The sequence below is a fragment of the Zingiber officinale genome, chromosome 6A, assembly GCF_018446385.1.
Source record: "Zingiber officinale cultivar Zhangliang chromosome 6A, Zo_v1.1, whole genome shotgun sequence".
In the NCBI taxonomy this organism is placed as follows: Eukaryota; Viridiplantae; Streptophyta; class Magnoliopsida; order Zingiberales; family Zingiberaceae; genus Zingiber; species Zingiber officinale.
In genome coordinates this window covers 7,501,120-7,524,019 of record NC_055997.1, presented here as the reverse complement: position 1 = coordinate 7,524,019, position 22,900 = coordinate 7,501,120, and the positions used below count along the sequence as shown (strand labels likewise).

Below are 22,900 nucleotides of genomic sequence, written 5' to 3'. Positions count from 1 at the left end.
TTCCTCTTCTTCCTCTTCTTCAAGCTGCCGCCCACCAAGGAGTAGAAGAGGGGGACACCGGCCTTAGCAAGGAGGGGGTCGCCGACCCTAGTAAGGAGAGGGGTCGCCGGCTCTTAGCAAGGGAGAAGGGGAGGGGTGCCGACCCTAAGTGAGGAGGAAAGGGAGGGGCGTCGACCATAAGGAGGAGAAGAGAGAAAATTAGGTTTTAGGAGCCACCACCTACTCCTTTTTATAGCTTGCCGTCGGTTACAAAGAAAGAAAAATAACAAAATTCTGTTTAGAAAAAATCTTCCTTTCCATAACCAAGTTAAACCAAGCCAAGTTAAATCAAACCAAGTTAAATCAAACCAAGTTATGGATGAGTGGATACAAGGTTTTATATAGAGGCTATAACAGAGACCTAGAGGAGAAATTGATTTAGACCTCCTGATGGGCTTGGGCTTCCTGTGTTCGGCCCGAACACCCAACCCAAGTCCATCAATAATAACTCATGCCACTAAAGGGTTATTATTGAACTACCACACCAATCCCATATTACAATATGAGCTCCTTCTTATTATGAGTGCGTTAATCTTCCCGTGTTTAAGATATCGTATGTCCGTTAATTAAATGAGTTACTGACAACTCAATTAATTAACATATGATTCCAAGAGTAGTACCACTCAACTTTGTTATTATGTCGAACTAAGTCCACATGCAGGGTTTACATGATAATCCTTATGAGCTCCTCAAGGGGGTATCATCAACCTAAATAATTAGGACACAGATTCCTTCTATAATCAACAACACACCATATAAATAATACTATCTCCCAACTCATCGAGCCTATTGATTTAACGAATAAATCTCACTCATTGATAAGTTAAAGAAATAAATACTAACTATACGTGCTTATTATTATATAGGAATTAAGAGGACGCACATCCATAATAACAGAGGTTCTATTCTTTATGTAGTCAATACAAATCGAACAACCTCAAATGGTTCTGCTCAATACACACATAGTGTACTAGTGTAATTTTATAGCCAAGATAGACTAATACCAAATTACACTACAACCGTTTCAATGGTTTATCCCAATCCATCTTAGTTGTGAGCTACTATTTATAATTTATAAGAAACTGATAACATGATCTTTTGTGTGGAACCACACACCATGTTATCTACAATATAAATTAAATGGACAATTGTATTGGCATATATATAAATATAAAATGTAGACATTTCACCAAAGTGATTCTCATTTCAAAATATTTTAAAACAGATGTTCATACAAAAGCTATGCTTATAGTATACATCCCAGTAGTCTGGACAATTTGCCTTGATATGTCCCTTCTTATTGCAGTTGCAGTAGGTGACTTCAGGCTTGGTTTTTGTATTTGGACTTGGTTGCATCGTCTTTGACTGGATCACCTTTTTAATCTCACATTTTGAAGCCCTTCTTTTTCTTATACAATTTTTGTACTAAGTTGACGAGCTCGGTGGTGATTTCGTCATCGTCTTCTGAGTTTGATTCATTTTCGGACAATTTGCCTTGATATGTCCCTTCTTATTGCAGTTGCAGTAGGTGACTTCAGGCTTGGTTTTTGTATTTGGACTTGGTTGCATCGTCTTTGACTGGATCACCTTCTTAATCTCACATTTTGAAGCCCTTCTTTTTCTTATACAATTTTTGTACTAAGTTGACGAGCTCGGTGGTGATTTCGTCATCGTCTTCTGAGTTTGATTCATTTTCGGACTCGGGTTCGGTCCGGCGCTTGTTCCTAGACCCCTTTGTCTTGCTTATACCTGCAACCAACACAATACCTTTCTTGATTGAAGTGCATTAGTCTGTTCATGAAGTTTAAATTCTAAAAATAGCTTGTCTAGTCTAATTAAAGAAAGGTCCTTAGATACTTTGTAAGCATCTACCATCAATGCCCACAAGGTATTCCTCGGTAAAGCATTTAATGCGAACCTTATTATATCATGATTCTCTACCTTCTGGTCAATTGCGTATAGTCCGTTAAGTAGGTCTTAGATCCAAGCGTGGAGTTGAATTGTCGACTCACCATCCTGCATTTTAATATTATATAATTTATTTAATATTAAGTCCTGTTTGCTTACCTTAGTGTCAGAGGTGCCCTCGTGCAACTCAATTAGCTTTTTCCATAATTCCTTTATGCTATTGAAGGGACTGACCTGATTCAATTCTTCTTTGGTTAAGACACATTGAAGGATCTAGGTTGCCTTTGCATCGACTTCAATCTTCTTCATTACACTTTGGTCCTAGTTTTCGCATGACACTAGTTTTCCAGTGTCGTCTAGTAGAAAAGCGAAGCTAGTTTGGATGATGATCCACATTTCAACTTGTATTTTGAGGTGATACTCCATTCAACTCTTCCAATAGCCAAAATCTTCGCCAAAGAATAGTGGTGGGCATGCGGGTTGTATCCTTCTTGGTACTCCATTTAACAAACTCTTGCACACAGTGAAATAAAGAGACTTGTCCCAAGACTTAGTCTTGGATTAGTAGTACGGTATAAAGAATTTATGAAAAACTAAAGAACCTGAGTGGTGTTGCACCAATTTCAAGAAATAAAAAAATGATTGTGAAAAATTGATTGGAAGGGGTAATCGTATTGATTTCGATCGACTCAAAAAATTTAAAACTAATACCACAAAAAAATTACTTGAATAGTGTTTCTGTTAGAGTGTATACTAAAAGCCTAGCTTTTTTTAAACATTTATTTTTGAAATAAAAGAATCACATTGGTCAAATATCTACATTTATATGTTAAGTGTAGTTGTTCAATTAATTTATATTGTAGATAACATGGTGTGTGGTGTCACACACAGAAGATCATGTTATCGGTTCTTTATAAATTATAAATAGTAGCTCACGACTAAGATGGATAGGAACAAACCATTGGAATAGTCGTAGTGTAATTTGGTATTAGTTTATCTTAACTATAAAATTACACTAATACGCTCTGAGTGTATTGAGCAGGACCATTTAAGGTAAGTTCTTTTTATACTGACTTAATAAAAGAACAAAACCTTAGTTATTATGGAAGTGTGTGCTCTTAATCCTAATATAATAACAAGCACATATATTTAGTATTTATTTCTTTGACTTATCAAAGGGTGAGATTTAGCTCGATAAATCAACATGCCTGATAAGTTGGGAAATGATATTACTTATAGTGTGTGTTGTTGATTATAGAAGGAAACTATGTCCTAGTAATCTAGGTTGATAATGTCCCCAAGAGGAGCTCATAAGGATTGTCATGTTAAACCCTACAGGTGGACTTAGTCCGACATTACAATAAGGTTGAGTGGTACTACTCTTGGACTAAGATATTAATTAAAATGAGTTGTTAGTAACTCAATTAATTAGTGGGCATCCGACATCTTAAACACAGGGAGATTAACACACTCATAATAAGAAGAAGCTCAAAATGTAATTTGGGATTGGTGCGGTAGTTCAATAATAATTTTTTAGTGGTATGAATTATTATTGATGAAATTAAGTTGGGTGCTCGGGGCGAACACGGGAAGCTTAATTTCATCGGGAGACCAAAACCAATTCCTCCTCTCGGTCCCTATCATAGCCTCTTATTTATAAAGTATTATACCCACCTTCTTACCCAACCTTAGGTGACCGGCCAAGCCAAGTTTGGAGCCCAAGCTTGGGCCAGCCAAAGCCAAAGGGTTGAGCCATTGTAGTAGCCGACCAATGCTTGGAGCTCAAGCTAGGTGGGCCGACCACAAGAAAATAAAAGGATTTTATTTTAAAAAAATCTTTTCTTATGTGGATACTATGGTTTTAAAAGAGAGTTTAAAATTTAAATTTTTCCTTTTATAGCTTTCTACAAAAGATTGGGTGAAAGGTTTGATATCTTTCCTTATTTGTAGTTAAAAGGAAGATTTTAATTTTTGATAAAACTTTCCTTTTTTGTAACCATCTTGATGATATAAAAGAGAGTTTTAAAATTAAATCTTTCCTATTATAATTTCTATAAAAGATTAAGAAAAGATTTGATATCTTTCCTTATTTGTAGATTAAGAGGAAGATTTTAATTTTAAAGATAACTTTCCTTTTTGGAAATCATCCACATATTTTAATAGAGAGATTTTAATTTATAAAATTTCCTTTTATAACCAACCATAAAGGGAAAAATTAATAGAGAAATTTTTATTTTAAAATTTCCGGAAACAAATAAGAAAGTTTTAATTTTGTGTTTAAAACTTGTCTTATTTGGAGCATAATGGTATGGTCGGTCATAGCATGGGTTAAAAGGAATTTTTAATTAAATTTTCCTTATTAACCAATGGCAAGGAGAATAATGGAATTTTAATTATAATTAAATTTCCTTATATGCCAAACCAAGGAATATAAAAGAGGGGGTAGAGGTGCCTCACCTCACAACAAATCTTCTATAGTTTCTCCTCTCTTCGTTGGTGTGTGGTCGGCCCTATTCTTCTCCTCTTCTCTTCTTCCTTAGTGGTCGGTGCATCCCCTTCTTGTAGTTCTTGTGGTGGTCGGTTCTTGCTAGGAGAAGAAGGAGAGAAAGGAGGCTTTGCTCTTGCATCCCTTAGAACTTGGTTGGTGGCCAAGACTTGCTATCTCTTGGAGAAAGGTGCTTGGCCGAAACTTGGAAGAAGGAAGAAAGAGGCTTGGTGGATTCTCATCTCGGTAGATCGTTGCCCACACAAGGTCCGAAATAAGAAGAGGAATACGATTGAAGATCAAGAGGTTATTGCTTATAATGAAAGGTATAACTAGTAATTGTTTTCCGCATCATACTAGTTTTCTTTGTATGAATTCCAAACACAAGAGGCTAGTGATTCTAGATTTTCGGATTTGTGATTCGAAGTTGTGTTTCTTTTGATTTTTTTGATCTTGTGATTCGATTATTCTTTTTGGTTAAACCTAGGGTTACTATAAGGAAATTAAATATTGAATTTCGTTGAGAGGTTTTGTCGAGGCAGTGATAGATGTTCCGATACCCAAGAAGGCCAAGTGTCTCGCCATGTTTGACCTAGGAGCCAATCTCTGAAATAAATATTTAATTGAATTTGTAACATGGGTGAATTTGGATCTATAATATTAAGTATCGTTTGTGATCCAAGTCTAAATCTCTAAGAACATATAAGTTAAATTTGAAATCAATAATGTTAAGGAGGCGTTTGGTTTATGGGTTTGGGAATGAGGGAATGGATTCATTCCCAAACCTTGTGTTTGGTTAATGGGAATGGAATCAAGATTTTGGAATGAAACCCAAAAATTTAGGTATGGATAAAACCCACTCCCTCCATTGGGTTTTGATGGAATAGGATTGTGAATTAAGTTTTAGACAAAAATACCCTTAGTATATTGGTTCATTTTTTTTTAATTTCACACACTCTCTCTCATCATATTTTCTCTCTCCTTATTTTATCATCATATTTCCTCTCTCAAGATACTTTCTCTCTCCTCATTCTCTCTCTATATTCTCTCCCATCATATACTTTCTCTCCTTATTTTCTCTCTCTTCATTCTCTTCTATCACACTCTCTCCCATTATACATTTTCTACTTATTTTTTCATCATATTTTCTCTCTCATCGTACTTTCTCTCTCATCAATCTCTCTCAGCATACTCTCTCTCCTCATTTTCTCTCATCACACTTTCTCTCTCTTTATTCTCTCTCATCACACACTCTCTCTTTATTTTCTCTAAGCACACTTTCTCTCTCATCATATTTTCTCTCTCCCGTCTCGCATTTTCTCTCATCACACTTTTTCTCTCTTTATTTTTTCCCATCATTTTTTCTCTCTCAACCAACTTTCTCTCTCATCATACTTTCTCTCTCCTCACTTTTTTAATTTTCTCTCATAATACTTTCTCTCTCTTCATTTTTCCATCACTCTTTCTCTCTCAGCATATTTTCTCTCTCCTCAGTCTCTCATTTTCTCTCATCATACTTTCTTTCTCTTCATTTTTTCCATCACTCTTTCTCTCTCACCCCACTTTCTCTCTCATCATACTTTCTCTCTCCTCACTCTTTCATTTTCTCTCATAATACTTTCTCTCTCTTCATTTTTTCCCATCACTCTTTCTCTCTCATCACACTTTATCTCTCATCATACTTTTCCTCTTCTCAATCTCTCCTATCATGCACTCTCTCCTCATTTTCTCTAATCATACTTTCTCTCTCTTCATTTTTCCCAACACACTTTCTCTCTCATCATACTTTCTCTCTCATCATTTTCTCTCATCATATATTTCTCTCACATTCAACTTTCTCTCCCATCTAATTTTTTCTCTTATTTTCCTATAAGGGTAAAAAAGGAAATTTAGGTTCATTCCGATTGAAAATATTTAACTAACCAAACATCATTTTTAAGAATGATACCCAAGCTCATACCTATTCTCATTCCATAATACTATTCCCATTCCGATTCCTAGGAGAGAACCAAACGCCCCCTAAGTTCTGTTTGCGATTCCGAATTTAATTTCTAAAGAACACAATAGGTTGTTAGGAAAGGTTCAGGACTTGTACAAAATTTTTATACAGGGGAACCAGTACAATATTCCTAGTAGCAACCAACAGTTTCACCAATTTGATGTAACACTGCTCTGATATCAATTGTAGGATAGTTACGCTAGAAGGGGGGTGAATAGCGCTTGTGGCTTTTACATTTGTTTAAAAACAATTGAGAGTACGTAAATCGTGCAGCGGAAAGAAAAGTAAAAGAGAAGGAAGAACACACAAGAACACAAGTCAAGATTTACTTGGTTCGGAGTATGTCAACTCTTACTCAAAGGCTCATACATAAGAGTACTTTCGATGGGCAATCACTAATCAAACAGAATATTACAAGTACAATTTCAACTTAAGTACATGCAATTTGAAATGTAAACAATACTAATAACTTAGAGAATCAAATCTTTAGTGTCGTCGTCGTTGGAGCAGTTTTTGGGCGTCGTAGAGGCTTTATCGGAGCAGCGCACAGAAGCGGAAGATGCTTAGAATGATGTGTTTGAGGTGTTGGTCGAATTCTCCTTTTATAGCCCACTCCAAGCGCTTGGAACCTCCCCTGAGCACCCCCACAGGGCTGACGTGGCGTGTTCTTATCGAAATTCAATTTGGCTAAAGTTATCCATCTACGAGTGCCAAACCACCCCCGGGCGCCCAGACTGTAACATAGGCCCGTCAGTCAGTGCGCTCCAGCTTAGCGTACCGATCAACTTTTGGCCGTCCGAGTGCCTGGAGCAACTTCGGGTGTCTGGACCGCCAGGGTGCCTAGCCAGGCACCCTGCCCGAGCTGTTCGTTGATGAAACCAGTCCGGACGCCTGGACCACCATTTTTGCCAAGTTCTTTTGTCTGTAAAACAAGGTTAGTTCAGGCAATAATATTTAAAGAACGACAAGTTTTGATAACCTTCGGACTGTCCGATCCTGACTTTGAGTTTTGCTGAAACTCTAGGTCGGACCGATGCCTACTGTTTCCTCTTCGGGGAATGCATCCTCACCTACTCCTCTTAGGAGAAATTACCTTTTGTCAGACTGGTCCTCCAGACCATCTGAACTTTTGCTCAGCATCCGAGACTTCAGGACTTCATACTGAACGTCCAATCCACGACCCGTCTAGTCTTCCACCTGGTGTCCGAGACCCTAGGATTTTCACCTAGCATCCTCGACTCTAGGATTTCTTCTAAAGTCTTCGACCCGCCAAGACTTTCCCAGTTCCCCAGACCAGGACTTTGTTTCCTAACCGCAGTAAGGATTTTCCACCTACCTAGCCTCAATTAGGACTTTCGTGCATACTCAATCACACTTGTTAGATCATAAGACAACTTAACTTTGAACCTTTTGCCATAATCAAAACTTAGGTTCAATCATTTGATGCTTTCTGCACCAAAAAAAGATGCAATGAGAGAAAAGGATGGCACGAGAAATGAATCAATGGGCTAAGTGCATCCGAGGGATAAAAAGCTATGGAAGAGTACACCACTGAATAAGAAGGATGCACGTGAAACATTCGAGAGATGAGAAGCCGAGAGGAAGCCTACTCAAGGAGAAAAATGGAGCATCACCCACATGAAGAATGTCAGAAAAAGTTAACTCTAAAGTTGACTTTTGGAGTCATCAAGACTTGACACGCCTTGGCTATGTGGAGGCACCTTAGATGAGCAAAATCGCTTCTGCTAGCCACTGGATTGGAGGCATCTCTGATGAAACTAAGGTGCCTCGGATGAATAGTACTAAGGTGCTTCCAATTACATTGAAAGCACCTCTAACAAAGTAAAGCCATTGGCTAACCGTTACTGCGTCGATAAAATCTTATCCACTTGGAGGTACCCTGGATCCCTTTGGAGGCACCTCCAAGCCATGTCAGTTCAACAATAACTTTTCTCAGGAGGCTATAAATAGCTCCTTGGAGCTAGGAATTAAACATCAATCACTGTATTATTTTTCCTAGCTATTTTTGTGCTTTCAAAGTCTGTAAGAGATTACTCCGCCTTCAATGAAGAAATCTTTTCTAGTAGAGCTTTTTAATTATTTTGAATTAACAACCATCCCGATTGTAACTAAATAAATCTTTTTACCTCGTACTTATTTATATTATTATTTTTAATGTTAATTAATTGTGCTTGATTAATATTGTGTCATTGCCAATACAAAGCAAGATATTTTTCTTTCTTTTCAGGGTTATTCACCCTCCTCTAGTCGGTCTACCTAGACATACACGAACGACAAAATCGAAAAGAAAGATGGTTGATATTCACCTCTCCTCTATTGACACACACTAATCCTATAGCATCCCGTGTGGGAATCAGAGGAGTACTTAGTCAAGAAGGACATCCAGTAGCTTTCTTTAGTGAGAAACTAAATGAGACAAGAAATATTTTACTTATGATGTGGAACTCTATGCAATTGTTCAAGAGCTTCGGCATTGGCGGCCTTATCTAATTCAAAGGGAATTCATTCTTAACTCAAATCATGAAGCTCTCGAACATATAAATTCGCAAGCCAACTTGAATAGAAGACACATGCTGGGTCACATTCCTACAGGAATACACTTTCATGTTGAGACACAATTAGAGTGGAAAGCTTAACAAGGTTGTTGATGCACTTAGCTGAAGAGTTGTATTGGTTAGTTCAATGACTGTGCTAGTGGAGGGAGTTGGTGTCATTCGTGTGACAAAAGATGATTCGCTCGCCTCCAGTGTCCTTGTCAACCTATCTCTAGACCAACACAGAGGAGGTAAATCACGGATGACTACTAGCCATTAGTGCAAATGGTAAGATATGGGGGGAGACATGCTCGAACACGCCAAGTTTTGACTTCAAGACTTCATATGGCAACACCCATACCTTAACGTTGAGTTGGTGTCATTGGAGATATATGTGAAGATGATATTGATTTCTAGATCATTTACCAATAGTGCAAGGAGGGACTACATGATGATTACTTGCTACGTAATGACCTTTGTAAGGGAGTGCATTTATGCATTCCTAAATATTTTCTCAGAGGTCATATCATTAGATAATTTAATGGAGAGGTTAATGGATATTTTGGACAAGAAGACTTAGGGCATCTCTAATAATTAAATATCTTCGTAAGTTTTTTTTAGTTTCCAATATACCACATCAATGCCACATCAAAAATAGAAAACTTTACTATTCTCTCCACAATCAAAAAACCTCCATACAACTTTTTTTATGGGTCCTACATTACAAATCATACATCTTTATTTTTATTTTTTCATTTAATATTTCTATATAATTTTTACTTAATATTTTATTTAATTCTCATCTTTAAATTAATTTATTTGTAATTTTTAATTAATAAATTAATAAACTTATAATTTTTAATTTAATTTGTAATTTTTATTTAATATTTAATTAACTTATGAATTTTAATTTAATTATAGTCATTTGTATTTTTTTTAACTTACCAAATATATTTATTTTCAAAAGAAAAGTGTCTAATTTAACTATTAAATAAAATATTTAATGGTTTTAAAAAAGTCAAACATGTAATATTAATTTTTCAATGATTAATGACTCCATCTTCAAGAGAAAAAAATAAGTTTGATATTTCAAACCTGCTCTTAAAATAAAAACCTCAAAACTTATGTCTCCATTCATTAGAATTTTTTTATTGAGTTTTTTCAACTTTACAAACTTATTAAAAAAAATTATATTGGAGATGCTCTTAGCTACTGATTAAGGAGAAGTATTTTTGTCCTACAATTTATCGTGATATTATGAAATTCGTGAAAAGGTGTCGAATATGATAAACTTTCAAGGGACAAAGTCAAACCACGGGTGCTTATACTTCCTTACCTATTCCCAATGCTTCTTGAAAGGTTGTTAGGATGGATTTTGTTATTGGGTTGCCAAAGACAACGAGATATTGATTTCTATTTTTATGGTGGTGGATCGCTTTTCAAAGATAGCACATTTTATTCCTTGCAAAAAGATCATAGATGCTTCATATATTACTAATTTGTATTTTAAAAAAGTCATCAAACTTCATGGACTCCCCAAGATTATTACATCATATCATGACTCAAAATTTCTTAATCATTTTTTGACGCAGGATCAATCTAACATGATCCATTAAATTTTAAAGGGACACAACTTTTAACTCAAAATTCAGAATAAGGCTCTGTCAAATCACACGCGTGCAGAATTTAGAGATCTATATTTATTATAAGGGAACTCATAATCATCAAGTATCAAACCCAAAAATCAACATTTAAGCTCTCGTACAAGCCTCATCACTATTTGGGATACCATCCTTTCTAGCTGAGTTTGCTTATAATTCTCTTGTGAATTGTTCTACCGGAAATTTTTTTTTTTTGAAATAGTGTATGGGAGCAATCCTCATCACTATTTGGACTTTGTTGATTTTCCTACTCTTAGTAAGGTGCAATAATGGCAAGGGTCTAAGAAGAGGTTAAAAATTGCAAGAAAGTAATAAATCCTATCAAGAAGCTGCAAATACCCATAGAAGAATTCGGATTTTTAATGAAATGGCCTTGTTTGGGTTTATTTGAAGAAAAAGAGATTTCACTATAACCTACAACAAGCTCAAGGAAAAAAGATCAGACTAAGGCTATAAATGAATCAAGCGTTCGTGAATAAGTTTGGTGTTCGACTTGGTAAGAGCTTGTTTATGTTCGTTCAATATACATAAAATTAATTAAACAAACAAGTTTGAACAGCTCGTTAAGATAAACAAACAAGTTTGAATACATATGTGTTCAGCTCGTTAACGTTCGTGAACAACGCTCGTGAACAATATTCATGAACAATGTTCATGAACCATATTTATTAATAATACTCTTTTCAATATGCTAAATAAATAATAAAATAAATAAATAAATTTAAATTATCAATCTTAATAACCAATCAAATAATTAAAAGTTTCAAACAATCAAACAAACTTGAATTGAGAGCTTGATAACATCTAAACGAATTAAGCTCAAACTAAGCTCAAGTCAAGCTCGAACCAAGCTCAAGTCAAGCTTGAATTGAGAGCTTGATAACATCTAAACGAATCAAGTTCAAACCAAATTTCAAACAAGCTCAAACTCATAAAAAATAAACCAAAGCAAGTTTGAACACTCATTTCGAAAGTTTGGTTCATTTTAAGCTCGGCTCGGTTCGGTTATCTTATCAAACAAGCTTGAATACCCCAAAACTTGACTCAACTCGACTTGTTTATAGTCCTGGATCAGACCATGTCAGATTTTGAAGAAAATAAATAATAATGCCTACAAGGTCGAGCTTCCATCCGATATTTAATGTTCATGATTTGACTCCTTCTCAGGGAGGAAACGAGTTGAACTCTGAGTCGAGTTCTTTCTCGCCTAGAGAGGATGATGCAGGGCAGATAGTGAATGGAGTTAAAGGTTGGGAAGTTGAAAAGGCTACTAGTAAATTACAAAGGCTTAGGAATTGATGTAAAAAATACTTGGGAATTGAAGTAAAAAAGCTGGGAAAATTGTACCAACGCTTAAGAAAACTAAACCACTTTGTTATTGCATTTAATTTAAGTCTTTAAATCATTTTTATTCAAAGGAGTTAGGAAGGATTTTTGGATGAAGAAAAATATTGAGAATAGAGTTGTCTATTTTCTTTTGATGCTCGTTTTATGAAGTCGGATAAGCATATCTACTAAGTTTCTTTTTATTTCCTTGTTGTCCAACTTCCCCATCATATAATTATAATTTCTTCATCAATATATCAAATCAAAATTCAATAAGAGATCTACATTCATTATCCGGTGTAACTCGTAATGATCCAATCTTAAATTCAAAAAATATCGTTTAAAATTTTTTCAGAGACTCCAAATAATTTAGTCATTTTTATTAAAGTTATTTTTGTCTTTTTGCATCATTAGAGTTTCAAGACTATTTACACATTTGCTTAGTTTACCTTAGAGCTTTATCATGGTTTTGAATCAATAATTCAATTAAACCTAGAGAAGGGCGCTCCACGTTTGATGATTTCCAATGTCTTCCCTAGATTTTTCTCTACTAGAACTAGCCTACAAAATAATTATTATTCTACCCGACGACGTCATTTTCCCATCTATATATGTCTAATAAAATACCCAACACTAATTGGGTATGCAATTTTCTTGAGAAACAAAATAATTATCAATCATCAAAGCATATTAATCCTCTTATGAGATGAGTAGTGATCTAAGTCTAGATATTTCATGAGATCCCCTTAGACAATAGGCAACATACTAAGGACGCGTTTGGTTAAATGATAGGAATGACTATGGGTATGAGTTTGATAGTAGGGTGGAATGGGAATAGAAATGGAAATAAAACCCATCAAGTTATATGAGTTTGGTTGATTCCCATAAATTTGATAATAATTCCCAAAATGTGATTCTCAAATCCACAATCCAAACACTATCTTTTACTATCATTTCATTCCCTCATTCCTAAATTCATCAACCAAACACCCCCTTAAATGAATCTACATTATGTACGTTATGTTAGTGAATTGTTCTTCAATATACCCACCCATGTATTTGTCTAAACATCACTATATATAAAGGTGTGAGATTATTTGCTACTATGACATAGCAAAAATACAGCATGGATTGTCTAGATCTATCATTAAACCAACAATATCATTAGAATTTATTTTTATCACAATCTATTGGTCACATAAATACTCAATGAAATTTCATTGATAAAAAAAATTCAATTATAATGGAAGTACTATATAGTTAGAGCTTCCACATGCATGTAATAAGTTAGAATTAAGGCATGCCTTCAAAGATACAACTTCATCCATTTCTAATCGTACTAGAGTACTCTTAATATACGTTTGATTGGAGGTTATCCTTGATAACTTTAGTTATTCATCTAAGGTTATCAACAAAAATCCTATTTAATTTAGGTAATCGATGATTCCCGAGTAATGTCTCATGTCCGACATGTCAGCAAAAGGGACATGCAACCAGGAATCGGAAAATCTCAGAAAACTGAGATTTTTCTTGATTCCGGGTTTATCAATTTTTTTTACCCAAAATACCCTCGGATAAAAGAAAAATGTGGAAAAAGTAAAATGTAAAAAATTTAAAAAATAGAAAAAACATTTAAAAAAAAAATTTAAAAAAAGACAAAAACGCACATTAAAAAAATTTTAAAATAGAAAAAACATTAAAAAATTTTAAAAATACAAAAAAACATTAAAAAAAATAAAAATAGAAAAAAAGTAAAAAAATTTAAAAAACAAAAAATAATAAAAAATGTTAAAAAACATTAAAAAAAATTAAAAATAGAAAATGTAAAAAATCCTAAAAAATAAAAAGTAAAAAAAAACTTTAAAAAAATAAAAATTAAAAAACATAAAAAAAAACAAAATAAAAAAATAAAAAATAAATATAAATTAAAAAAAACATGAAAATATAGTAAAAAAGAATAGAGTTTAAATAATAATAATAATATTATTATTATTATTATTATTATTATTATTATGTATAGTTGGTTTTGTAACTAAGGATAATCTAGTAAAATACTAAATTAGGTAGTTCATTAAAACCTTCAAACAAATATGTTTTTGTTGCATTACCTAAATTGAACCAAATAACATTTGGTTATGTTTTATTCCCCATAATTTTGATTATGCGATTACTTGGTAATCACATAACCAAGATTATACATGATAACTTGAACTAAACGCACCCTTAAACTTTTGTCATCAAACACTTAGCTTTGAAGTAGTTCACCTGATTCGAGTCCATTTAGGCAAACGCAAAAATGATGCTCAAAGCAATCAGACAACGGGCAAAAAGGTAAAGTTGGACTTGACCTCAGAGATGAACTTGGTCTGCTCAGGTTCTTTAGAAAGTTGTACTTGTTCATAAACTTAGATCATTAGCTTGCCTTGTGAACCTCCTTGCAACACAGCACAGTAAGACCGACAAAAGACGAATACGTTTGTCCCATTCTAAATTATTCTAAATCAACACTATAACTTCATATAAGAAGCTCAAAACTAAAGTTGCACATTATATATATTTTTCACACTCTTCTCTTTTATTCCATGTTCAAGTTTTAGAATTTTAATTCTTCTAAGTCCATGATAAACCCAAGTTTTTTTAGATATCTTTAGTTCTATAGTGCTCCTCCGTTTTATTGTGTTCTAAAGTCATTGATTCAAAACTTTCTTAGATGTGCACAGTCTATTTTTAAAAATTCAATCGATATGCCAATTAATATACAATCATAATTTCATGTAAGACTTAGAATTATGATTGTACATCATATCTACATTTTATACACTCCCTTCTTACACTCTATGTCCAAGTTTTAAAATTCCAAAACCTCTATATTTATCAATGAGTTTCGTTCCAAACTCATTGATAGCCTTAACCAATTATAATGGGACCCAATCCAAGTCTAGTAAATTTATGCAATGCTATTCAATCTCATCATTAGTTGAAGTCTCAAATTCATAGCCTTCCTATCCATGCATAATCTATTTTTAAAAATTCAACATAATCTTATAGGTGATGATGTTTTGACGAAATCAACGTCAAGATGAAGTGCTCTGAAGAAATTAACATCAAGACAATGATGTTTTAACGAAATCAATATCAAAGTGATGATATTTCGATGAAATCAATATTAAGATGATGATAATTTGATCAAAGTAAAAAAAAAAATTAATCAGGTTGAGTAATATCGAGCCTGGAATGATCAATCCGGTCCCATGAAAATTTTCCATCGGTCATCAGGATAAATCAGGAAGCGCTCGTAGCGGACAGTCCAGCTGTCCAGGAGCCCAACATCCTTTAGTTGTATACCTCATTTGGAGAGAATTTTTTTATAAATTCGTCATAACTAGAGCTCGAATCGTGAATACTTAGGTGATAATATCAATATTCTACCGCTACACCATAATCTCAGGAGCCATAATTTGATCAAAGTAGCAACAAGATGGTAATGCTTTAATAAAAGAACACCAAAATAATTATTTATTTAATTTTTTATTTTGTTTTTTCTTTTAATTTTATTTTATTTCTCTCCTTGTAATTAGCTATTAAAAATATAAAATTATTTTTTTTATTAACATTCTTTTAATTTTATAATTTTTTTACTTTTTTTTAAAATTTTTTTATTAAATTTTAAAAAATATAGATAAATTTAGGAGACATATATTTTTTTTAAATAAAGGTATTAGTGACTTTTATATGAAATTCCTTATGAAATAATCAAGCTTTTATTTTTATTTTTTCTTGATTGGTTCCATTCAGTTTGATTCATTTAAATAAAAAAAATTAATTTATTTTTATCTTAGTTTAGGACTGAAAAGAGGAAAAGGATATTTTTGGAATTAAGTGCGTCTTTGGAAAATTTAAAATCTTGGTGTGCTTTGTAATTGTGGGGATTTCAAAACTTTGGGTTGGTCCTTTATAAAAAGTCGGAAAAAAAAGTCTAAAAACATTCATAATTATCATAAATATAAAAAATTTAGGTAAGTGACGCTAGGGTTTATTCCGACACCCATGGACGCTCCGGGGAAGAGGAAATCCCGTGAAGACGAGGTCCATGACGAGCCGGAGGCGATCAAGAGGCAGACGATTCCAAATGTCTTGGACGAGGAAGGAGACAGCGGCTCTCTCCCGGGCCTCGCCGTTTATACGGGCATCGACGACGAGGAGATCACGGGGAGGAGAGAGCAGTCGAGTGGCCAGGATAATGGGGGATATGAACCGGGGAATCGTGGCGGGGAGACTAACGAGAATGGAGGTGGTCTAGTAGCATGGGATGGAGGAGACGACGTAGAGGAAGAGGGGGAGGACCAGAAGGACGGCAGCCGGTTTATGGAACCGGTGAGACGTCAGCGCCAGGTGGAGCGTCGGAGGGACTGCCCCTATCTCGATACCGTCAATCGTCAGGTTCTTCTGTTGCTTGTTACGTAGAATCTAAGTTCGTTCTGGATTAATATATGACAAAGCCCTAGAATTCTGCTCGGACACCTATTTTATAGCTGCATTTCGGACTTTTTGTTCTATGTTTATAGAAATTACAGAACTTTTTGCTCAAAATTGACTAGATAAAAAACCGAAAACAGATTATGAATTTTGAATTCAGCTGGAGGAAACTGGATTAGCCTTCTAGTCTTGAGTATGGATCATTTTATTTTCTGTTGTGTCTTAGTCTTCTCCTAAGTTTATGATGGAAGTACAGTCAGATACACTATGAAATTTTAATTAGTTCGTAACAATTAGCTATATAAAGCCTGACTTCTTGAGTTCACATTTAACTGGAGATATAGATTTGATGAACTTTCTTTCTTCAGTGCACTAGTAAGTTTTCAGCAATAATTCATACTTGTGTAAAAACTTTCTCATTACATATAAGGAGATGGTTCGCTATTAACATAATTTTCACTAATCCATAAGGCCATGAGTGATTATTGGGTGATCCAATATGCTAATTTCTATTTGTTGCTCGAGTAAAATCATGTATGTCATGCCAATCCTCTCAGATTGTGACGTTCTTCCCCAATAAGGGAAATGACCATTAACATGTTTGTCTCAATTATTTTACATCATCGTGCAAGCCATGTGTATCCATTAATTTGGGTTTGGCAACATAAATTTTGTTCTTCCATTGAGCTTGATACAAAGCTATATTACTAATAATATTGAAATCAATTAAATATTTTTCTGTCACTAATGTTGTCTTTGTTCTCTTTTTGCCCCTTGCACCTTCCATTCGAATTGATACTATACTAATTCTTCAGATTATGAAACTTACTGGTCACCTTTGCACATGCCCATACCATCTAAACTTGTTTTCCCAAACTTTATATTCTATTGAAACTACACATAATCACTCTCTAGTTTCTAATAATAGGATTATGTATTTTATACTTTTCAGTAACTCCGCACATTCATTTTAGCATATTCTTATATCTTCTACATTAACTTTTTTGTGTCACTTTCTAAGCTCAAACTCTCAGATTTGTTTACTCAACAATCACAGAAAGCCCCTCATTATTTTAAACTCATTCTTTATCCTGGTAATTGTATTTTCATTTAATATCTTCTTGTTGAATGATATATCTACGATATCTAAACCCCCGCTTACATAAATTTTATGTCGATACATCGTAGTTACCCACTTAGTTCTTTTCTTATAAACAAATTAAATTGATCCTTTAGTTTCTAAAAATTTTCTCCACAATTTAAATTTCAAATTTAGTCTTTTTAAACTGATAACCAAAGATGATATGATGGGTGAGATCATCGAGTAGTCATATAAAAAGATAGGCTTAGAAGTGACTCCTAATGTTCACACTCAATAGCCATAACACTAGTAAACACATTATTATATTGATTTTTTTATCAATCAATATAGTTACAAAAAGAAGAAGTTGTTAGATTCCATTGCTGGATCAAAATGCTTAAATTCCAACCAATTTTAGTAATCAATCAAATTTATATAAATCCTCTTCATTAGCAAACCACTTCCTTTGCAAGACCAGAGGGTCTAAATTACTGAGGAATACAATGCTATGTTAAAGAAACAATATCTGTGATATTTGTGATGAGATTTTGGTTTATGATATCTATCTCTTGTTTTTTTACTGTTGAAAAGTTCTATGGGCCCAAACCACCAATATGCGGATAAAGAAGCACCGAACCATCAGGGTTTTTTGTTGTTGCCATTTTGATTTATTTAGACTTACTAATAGAGTTTGCATAATTAAAGAAGATAGGAAAGAGAAAATAAAAACAAAAGTAGTAATCAAATGAAAGGACAACAAAGATATCAGGTAATTAAGTTGGGTCCAAATATGCTAACAATGGTTGGATCAAATAGGAGAGAAGAGAAAGGAATCATGAAGATTCCATTTGTTGATTGCATTCTTTTAACGTTTGTTATCTAATTATTGCAGGTTCTGGACTTTGACTTTGAGAAGTTTTGTTCCATTTCTCTCTCAAACTTAAATGTATATGCATGCTTGGTGTGTGGAAAGTACTACCAAGGACGAGGCTTGAACTCTCATGCATATACACACAGTCTTGAAGCAGGTCACCACGTATACATTAATCTTCAAACAGAAAAAGTTTACTGCCTTCCTGATGGATACGAAATTGATGATTCATCACTAGATGATATCCGGCATGTTTTAAACCCAAGGTAATGTGGTATTATATGCAGTTTTTCTACTCTTCCTTGGATGTGAGTTGTAACACTACTAAATATGTTTCCATACTTAATCTTTATTAATTTATTTTTGACCGAGTATTATCAACATGTTTCATCTTCCAGTATCACTGGAGTAAGTAGCTACTGTACATTTTCCATATAGTGTAAGTTGGAACTAGTACACCCAATGTAGAAGTATACAAGACTAACTAATGAAAGAAGAATATTTTTTCTTTGTCCATGTTCCTTATAGGTAGAACTTTTCCTTTCTTTTGTTTTCTGTGAATTTATGGGCTTTTCTTGGTTTTATGATTACTGAAAATAGCAGTTTGTAATGTGAGAACAAAGTTTCTAGGCACATGGCACATACTCTATGGCTTAAGATATAGTTAGAAAAAAAGACAACTTGAACTGGCCACTATGACACAGTAGTAGTCATACTTGTAGCTAAGTTTTTATTATAGGTAAATTGGCAATTTATACAATTTTTCTGTGATATCCAATAATTTGTTTTTTTGAAACATAAAAAGAAATTTCAGAGGAAATAGGCAGCTTTATTTTTCTGAGGAAAAGTAGCTAGGATGTGGACTCCGAAAAGACTGAACTGGAATCGTACTATCGGTCAAGAATTGTTGTTGACCGTTCAGTTAGTTAATTTCATAGAGGAACACTATTTATAGAACCAAAGCATCAGATGTATTTCTTGGTAGTTCACTAATTTGTTGATATTTTGATAACTTGGTTATATAGTTTTAGTCAATTTTGTCTTTGTTATTCAGACAACATGGAAGTGTTTTTACACGGGCTAGCTTCATACAATTTTTGCAATTCAGGTTTTCTAGAGAACAAGTTCTGCACCTGGATGAAAACAGACAATGGTCAAGAGCACTGGATGGTTCCAACTATCTACCTGGAATGGTATGTTCAACATATATGCGCAATGGCTTGCACGAGCTTTTCACGAAATATGTTTTTAAGTATGTCAGAACAATTAGTTTTTCTGCTAGTCGCTTGATACCTTCCAGTAGAATGGAATAAATAAATTCAAGAGTTTAGAACAGAGTTTATTATTAAATAAATGTCTAGCTTCTATGGGTCTGCAAGGCTGTTCTGGGGTTTTATATTCTTGCTATGACTATTCATTCTCTTTTTCAGAATCCTTACATTTGCTGTTGTGAACTTGTCAAATTTTTTCCTTGTTATTAGGTGGGTCTCAACAATATCAAGGAGACTGATTTTGTTAATGTCACAATTCAGTCTTTGATGAGAGTGACTCCCCTGAGGAACTTTTTCCTAATCCCCGAAAACTATCAACACAGCAAATCTCCACTCATTCATCGATTTGGAGAACTTACACGAAAAATTTGGCATGCCAGGAACTTTAAGGGACAGGTCAGTTTCTAAAGACTTCTGTTTCTTTATGCTAATACTTTGCTTGGAGGCAGCGATACATATTGATCTTTCCTTTTCAGGTCAGCCCCCATGAATTTCTACAGGCTGTTATGAAGGCTAGTAACAAGCGATTCCAAATAGGTGTCCAATCAGATCCTGTTGAATTTATGTCCTGGTTGTTGAATATACTGCATACACAACTTAGACTCTCGAAGAAAAAGGATCGAAGTATTATTTATGACTGTTTCCAGGTATTTCCCTACAGGTTATGGCTATTCATCTGTATGTTTCACTCCTGTTTTGATTGTTGGTTACTTTGCTTTGCAGGGTGAATTGGAGGTTGTAAAAGAGATGCCAAAGAAATCTATTGCTGATAAACTAGATAATGAAGACGAACAGAATAAAAATAGTTTTACAGAGGGCGGATTACCAGATGACAATATTGTTAGGGAAACATCTAAAGTTTCGTTCCTAATGCTCGGCCTTGATCTACCACCACCTCCCCTATTTAAGGATGCAATGGAGAAGAACATTATTCCTCAGGTATCAATTCTGTAAGCCTATATATGCATGAGAATCGTTTATATTCCTATTCAGTTATCGCCTATTATAGATAATGGGTTACAGATCTTTAATTTTTCAAACCTACCTCAGTCTTGAGTCTCAAAGTGTATGCATTTTGAATTTTTCATATTTCCCTTTCTTTTCATTCTTGAAGAATTATTGTTTGGAGAAAATTATCTAATGGAATACTATACTACTTAGCACTATGGGTCTTTGTTTGCTGGCAAAATGCATGCTGGGAAGTAATTGTAGAAATGCTGCAACTAGCGTTTTTTCTGCAGCTGATTATCTGCATGCATTTTTGTTAGTTGCATGTGGAACAGTAATAAGCGGCAAGTTATCCCACATGATTTTAATAAGTGCACTGCTGAGCTTCCTTTTCCTTGAACATTTTATCCAAATGCTGAGGAATCAATATGATGCAAACCTATTCAAGATTTTATACAAGACCGAATGATCTTTATGGTGCAAAACTATTAAGCTCTAGACTTGTCCTATATCTAGTATTTCATTTAATGTTAGACTTTGTCAATGCGTAAAGTTCTTTATCCCCACCAACACTTTTACTTTTTCCAAAAAAAAAAAAATATATATATATATATATAGTTCGAAGGCCTATATAAAGGAGTAGATAAGTAGATTGTAGTAGCAGAGTTATGTTCACAATATTGATAGTCTATTTCTCCTTTCATTCTTGATTCTCTTCACTTGTTTATGTTCTCTACTCTTCCTCTTTTCTTGGGTCGATTTAGATGCTGAACCATTGTTGAACAATTTCTGGTTGATAGTGAGAGTGGCCTACATGGGATACATAGTTACCATAGTGACAATATCACAGATCAGACTACGTACCATATTCTAATTTGGGTTAGGTATCCTCTGATTTCTATTCCAGGATGGTTAGTTCAACTAGTTGTTCTTACATAAGTTTAATTAATTAACATGTGGATCTTAAATTTTCTCTATTTAGTTACTGTAAACATTTTAGTATATCAATACATTGGCAGTTCCGGAAGTGGAAGACTACTGGTTCTGAAATTGCTAGGCTGGTTAATAAAGGAAAGCTAATCTGGCATGTGATTTTTGTAGGTTCCTCTGTTCAATATATTAAAGAAGTTTGATGGTGAGACTGTCACAGAGGTTGTCCGGCCTTGTATAGCTAGGATGAGATATCGGGTCATCCGACTGCCAAAATATTTGATTCTTCACATGCGTCGATTTACAAAAAATAACTTCTTCATAGAAAAGAATCCTACACTTGGTATACTAAATTCCTTCAATTTGAAGTATTATCTTCCTGTAGTTGTATCTGATTGTGGATATTTTTTGTTCAGTTAACTTCCCTGTGAAGAATCTTGAGTTGAAGGATTACATTCCATTACCCCCACCAAAGGACAAGAGGAAGTTGCGGTCAAAATATGATCTTATAGGGAACATAGTTCACGATGGGAAGCCAGGCGAGGGATATTATCGAGTGTTCGTGCAGCGTAAATCAGAAGAGCTCTGGTATCTTGGTTATGAAAGTTTAGTCTGTTATCATGTTTGTTATTTACCTTCTGGCTTGCTGAGTATTATTTCTTTCAGGTACGAGATGCAGGATCTCCACGTCACTGAAACTCTTCCTCAAATGGTTGCTCTATCAGAGGCCTATATGCAAATATATGAGCAGCAAGGATGATCCGAGGATGATTTCCTCACATTAACCTTGGCTTTTTTACATTTGGAAGATGTAGAATCTACGAATTGTGTGATCAAGGCGGCTCTTTTTTGCAGGGCATAATCATGACTGAAGTTAGTTTTAAGTTCATTTGTTGTGCTTACAGTATCAAATGGTAATGTAACGAAGAGTATTCTTATTCACCGGCAAGAAAAGTGGGTCCTTTATGATGTTGATTCTTGGGATTTTTGTAATGAAGCTGGTGGTAGACTTGTAGTCACAACAGTCTCTCCAGGACCCTGAATCATTCATTTATGCTTCAGAATTAGAATGTACATCTACATGTCACATGTTTGCATCGAAATATGAATGACTTGTCCCTAATCTGGTGGCTCTCAGGTACTGACCACACCCAAGGACGGTCAAGCCTGTGATCTACACGAACTGCACGATTTTAGAGCCTGTGTGATCTCAAGGAGCTGAAATAGCAGATTGAATTGTTGCTCTGGATTAGGTTTAGATTGCAGCACTGACTCATGAGGAGCTCTGGGATCTCAAGGAGCTGAAAACTAAAAGGTATGAAATAGTGAAATAGTTTCCTGCGGCGCTTT

At 34.4% G+C, this 22,900-nt stretch overlaps 1 protein-coding gene across 1 annotated transcript; it reads left to right on the top strand.

The window, feature by feature from the left end:
* Positions 1-15,972: 15,972 nt before the first annotated feature.
* Positions 15,973-22,624, top strand: LOC121995708 (U4/U6.U5 tri-snRNP-associated protein 2-like). Its single transcript, XM_042549456.1, has 9 exons — positions 15,973-16,413; positions 18,423-18,667; positions 19,510-19,594; positions 19,883-20,068; positions 20,149-20,319; positions 20,396-20,611; positions 21,722-21,893; positions 21,967-22,138; positions 22,217-22,624. The coding sequence occupies exons 1-9, from the start codon at positions 16,021-16,023 to the stop codon at positions 22,308-22,310; spliced, it is 1,734 nt and encodes a 577-aa protein (XP_042405390.1). The 5' UTR covers positions 15,973-16,020; the 3' UTR covers positions 22,311-22,624.
* The last annotated feature ends 276 nt before the right edge of the window (positions 22,625-22,900 follow it).